Genomic DNA, 5000 nt, shown 5'->3' with positions numbered 1-5000 from the left:
TCTTCACTACTACGACGCCTTCACGTGGTGGCACTGATATCCCGGGCAGTGAGACTACCCTGAAAAACGTTCCTTAGTCCCTTCCCCATTCCCCAAAAGGAGGATGGTGGACTGCCAAGAAGGGGAACTTCGGCCCGCACTCCATCGGGTTCACGTTCAGATGAGGCTGGGGTTGCAGTTACTATTACTAATTAAAAGACAGGTGTGATGATTGCTGTGATTAGAAGACAGGTGTGGAGAAATGTTGGGTGGTTAAAAACAGCTGTGATAAGTGCAGTTACAACAGATGTAGTTTTGTAATTATAAGAGAGGTGAGATTAATAATAGAGCAGATGTAAGAGGTAATAGAAAGATGAGGACAGATGTAAGTATGAGACAGGTGTTATGCTGCAAGGCTGGTATTATAAGCTTAAATACAAGGCAGGTGTGCTGGCAGGTTACAAATAAACGAATATGGTGAGAGGTGACAAGCAGGTAAAAGCAAGATACGGCAACAGGGCAGGTGTGCTGACAGGTAACAGATAAATACGTATGAAACAGGTAAATATAAGAGGTATGTGCAACTTACCCTTGCTAGGCACTGCTGGGTGGTTACGTGTGTCAGCCATGATAACTGAGAACCAATCCAGCATACGATTACCCATGGCCTCGAGGGCGTCCTGGGTGCACTCTGGGGAAGAAGGAGGAAGGGTTAGTGAGGGTAGTTAATGTCTAGTGTACCTGGAGAGTAGGGTAAGAGTCATACCGTGTTTTCTCTGGAGTGTACCTGAGTTTCGTGTTTAGCTACTTAGAAATGTTTGATTGCCATAAATTTGCTCCTGATTTATAATAGTATCACGGTATGTTTATCTTTTCGTGTGTGTGTGTGTGTGTGTGTGTGTGTGTGTGTGTGTGTGTGTGTGTGTGTGTGTAAAAGTCAGTACTTAGACGGATTTTAAATTAACTTTCAGGCAGTGTGTGAATACTTTGAATGACAATTGCTTTGCTGTACCTCCCATTTTTCGAAAAGCAAGTTGGTATGGTTCCGTAACAATCAGTCTCTCAATTCTCCTTACAGATTCCAGACGGCACGAGGTCACTTAATAGATTCGAACCGGGGCGGGTTATCACAGTGTTAAGGTAAGCTGAGTCGCCCATTTTTTTTCAGTTATTCAAGTAATCCACATATCCCTTAAAAATTCCCTCGACTTTGCAGGCTATTTTTATCTATTATTTTTTATTATGTGAAGAGCTATTAGTATTCCTGTAATAGATAAATTGTTAAGAGATAGTTAAATTGGTACCGTGGATGTGCTAACCCCTTCAGTCCGATGCTGTGTTCTTTATTGTCCTCTTGCTATCTCCGGACGATTTTTTACTCAGGTCAGGAAAGGGGTTTTGGGGGGCTAGTGGGGTTTATGTGATTGGGGAGAGAGAGTGAGAGTGAGAGGGGCATTTTGGAGGGGTTGGATATACAGCTTTCACGAACAGCCTATCTGCCGAAAAAAATAAAAAATAAAATAATAATAATAATTTCTCCCCCCCCCCGAAGATTAATATGAATGTGTAGAATCAGGAAAAGCAAAATAAAAATAAATAATCGTAGTGAAGGGGTTGCTCTTACCATTAGGCCCCCAGACAGTGTTAGTGCTCTTGTAGGTGGTGGCGTCATTGTTGTTGTTGTTGTTGTTGTTCTGGTTGTTGTTGTTGTTGTTGCGGCGAGACCAGGGACGACGCTGGGCCTGGGGAGAGAGAGAGGGGGAGGTGAGAAGTGGCGGTGGGGAGCAGAGAAGGGAGAAAGGAGGACGCAGGATAGGGGAGAGAATGGGCAGAACAGCATGACCGAGGTGAAAAATGAAGAGGGAGAGACATACAGAACAGCAAATAAAAGGGGGAAGAGGTGGGAAGGAAGGGGGAAGGGGGATGGAGGTAAGAAGAAGTGGGTCGGGGGAGGGTAGGTGGTGTGGCAGGAGGTAGATAGGCAGGTAGGTGGGGTGTTAGTAGGTAGGTGAGAGGTATGGTAAGTGGGATAGGCAGGCAGGTGGGGTATTAGTAGGTAGGTGAGAGGTATGGTAAGTGGGATGTAAGTAGGTGGGTTGGTGTGGTGTAGGTGGGTAGGTAAGTAGGTAGGTAGGTGGGTGGTTAAGTTGAATTAGCACTAACTGACCTCTGGCATTACGTGGAGTCCAAACCTGCCACTCGCTAATTACTAACTCAGGTGTGCCGGACAATAAGAGGCACGCCAGGTGTAAGTACAAGGTGTGGTTGAAAATTAGAGAGAAATAAAGCAAGAGTCAAGTATATTAAAGTGTATTATAATGGTGGAGATCTTTAGGTTGCTTCAGACATAGGAAAAGGAACGATGAAGAAAGTTATACGAGCTTTATTGTTTCGTAAGGTCATTTCTGAGGTATATTTTTAACCTGGGAAGAAGTAGAAGGTCAGGTGTGCAAAATATACCTGTTGGAAGAGAGGTGTGCTCAGGTGTAGACTAATTTGATGGTGGGGTATATTGTTTTTGGCCTTCGAGGTTATGATTTAGAATATATCGTGAAACAAGTCGTAGAAGTAAATAAAGTGTGTGTGTGTGTGTGTGTGTGTGTGTGTGTGTGTGTGTGTGTGTGTGTGTGTGTGTGTGTGGTCAGATGCAAGAGTTAGGATACAAGTCGTACATCACAAGTTATAACTAAATTAATCCAATAAAGTTAGGTTTTGTTAGAGTGTATTAGATTGTGGATTAGTTTAAATGGAGGTAGGTTTGATTGGGCCAGGTAGGTTACGTGTATTAGGTTAATGAAGTAAAATTAGGGTCTGTAAGGTTAGGTCAGCACAGGTCAGGAGGATAGGTTAGATTTGGTTAAATTAGGTGAGGTTAGGATGTGAGCCTTGCATCTTTAGTTGTGAGTGTCATTGATTTGGTGATGTAGCTTCATCCTCCAACACACACACACACACACACACACACACACACACACACACACACACACACACACACACACACACACACACACACACACACACACACACACACACACACAGCTGAATGATGCCTTTTCCATTGATTCCACACCACCACCAATTTCCCACAGTAATTAATCAATATCCAACCCTTTTTTTTATATAGCTCTACCAACTCTATTCCCATCCACGTCACGCAGATAATTGAATATAAACCACAGAGCCGGACCTGAACCACGGGGACGGGGACGTTGTGTGTTCGGGTGATTTAATGGGACAGGTGTGGGTGACGGAGCGCGATCACCTTCACACCTGGATATTTTGCTGATTAATTGGGACACGATTTTGATTTGGTTCCTATCTTAAATCTTGCTTCATGGTTGCTGCCTCCAGACGATTTTCTTCAGCTGGGGGGAGACTTTAGGAATTGGAGTGTATGCGTTCTGCTTCGGAGAGACTTTTCGACTTGGAGAGGTTAGACACAGCCTTCCGTAACCTCTTCAGTCCTAGCGGTCTTCCCTACATGGAGTAAAATCGTCTGGAGGTAGCAAGAATTAACATCTACGTCATCGGGCTGCAGGGATTTATGTGTGGTTTTTGGTGACGGCCGAACCACACACAATACGCGGCTTTTTATTTTTTTTTTTTAGTTTTTTTTATTTTTTTATTGGAGCCCGATTTTGATTAAAGTTACTGATTTGAAATTTCGTTAAGCGCTGACTGTGTTTAACGAAGGTCTGTGTAGTAACTTATTAGGTCGTTCAATGCGCTTAGGAAAAGGTGTTAGGGAGCTGACTTGACTGACGAGGATACAGACCTATTTAGAGGAAGATTCTGATAATTTATATTTTACTTATCCAGCCCTGTAATTATCCCTTCCATACATCCCCAAACATCTCCCCAGATCATACTCAACCATCACTTAACAAGGCAGGTCCCTATAACTCTAAGCATCGATTGGAGTTAGCAAAGACTCACATTGTACATATCCGGCCGTCTGTAGCTATCCTTGGCATATTTCCCACCGAACTTGTGCCCATTCTTCTCATGTTCCCCGTTCTTGTAGCCTCCCTTCACCTTTGCGAATCTACTGCGCACCCTGTTGTTGTATTTATCCGCAGCGCCTCCCCGACCGTGTTTCTTGTTGCTGTTGTTGTTGTTGTGGCCGTTGCCCTGGTTGAGTCGCCCTCGCGTGGTGTTGTCGCGCTCCTCCTGCCGTGCTGAGGAGGAGGAGGAGGAGGAGGTCGAGGAGGAGGTGGTGGCGTCTGCGTTGTCCTTGGTGGTGGCTCTCAGTTTGGTGATGTAGGCGTCCATCCGCTGGCGTTGCCGTTCCTTCTTGCTGAGGTGTGAGTTGGGGTCTGCCGGGAAGAGAAGGGTAGATAGGTAGATTGCTAGATAGATAGACAGGTAGGTAGGTAAACAGGTACTGATAATAAATAAGAGATACGTACACACACACACACACACACACACACACACACACACACACACACACACACACACACACAACCCACGTCAACTGTATAATTCTCCGCTTTACGATGGTGGGGGGGGCGCCTGCTATTCTGGAAGAGAGAGCGCTTTTGCATTAAATCCCGGGCTAAAATTAGAGATGTATATTCTTGTGGACAATGGGAGCTGGGAGGCGGAAAGGATTAGTGCACAATGGCGGGGGTTGGTTAGTAGGTTGGTAGGTACGGTGGGATGTAAGTAGGTAGGCTGGTAGGTAGGCACGGTGGGATGTAAGTAGGTAGGCACGGTGGGATGTAAGTAGCTAAGTTGGGAGGTAGATACGATGGGATGTAAGTAGGGAAGTTCGTAGGTAGTACGATGGGATGTAAGTAGGTAGGCTGGTAGGTAGGTACGATGGGATGTAAGTAGGTAGGCTGGTAGGTAGGTAGGTACGGTGGGATGTAAGTAGGTAGGCTGTTAGGTAGATACGATGAGATGTAAGTAGGTAGGCAGGTAGGTAGGTACGATGGGATGTAAGTAGGTAGGCTGTTAGGTAGGTGTGATGGGATGTAGGTAGTTGGGGTTGATGGGATGTAAGTAGCTAAGTCGGT

The 5000-nt window shown here is 45.2% G+C and overlaps 1 protein-coding gene across 1 annotated transcript in view; it reads right to left on the bottom strand.

The window, feature by feature from the left end:
- Cow (Proteoglycan Cow) overlaps nucleotides 1-5000 on the bottom strand; it is a 214101-nt gene that overhangs the window by 7122 nt on the left and 201979 nt on the right. Inside the window, exons 6-8 of the mRNA XM_080277436.1 lie at nucleotides 3916-4295; nucleotides 1604-1721; nucleotides 569-670 (exon numbers count right to left, since the gene is read on the bottom strand). Of these exons, the coding sequence (XP_080133562.1) occupies nucleotides 569-670; nucleotides 1604-1721; nucleotides 3916-4295 (600 nt within the window). The remainder of the gene's footprint in view (nucleotides 1-568; nucleotides 671-1603; nucleotides 1722-3915; nucleotides 4296-5000) is intronic.

This window comes from Coenobita brevimanus, chromosome 69, assembly GCF_032717465.1.
Source record: "Coenobita brevimanus isolate Jiangsu-jjx chromosome 69, ASM3271746v2, whole genome shotgun sequence".
NCBI lineage: Eukaryota > Metazoa > Arthropoda > Malacostraca > Decapoda > Coenobitidae > Coenobita > Coenobita brevimanus.
This window is presented reverse-complemented; position numbering and strand designations above follow the sequence as displayed.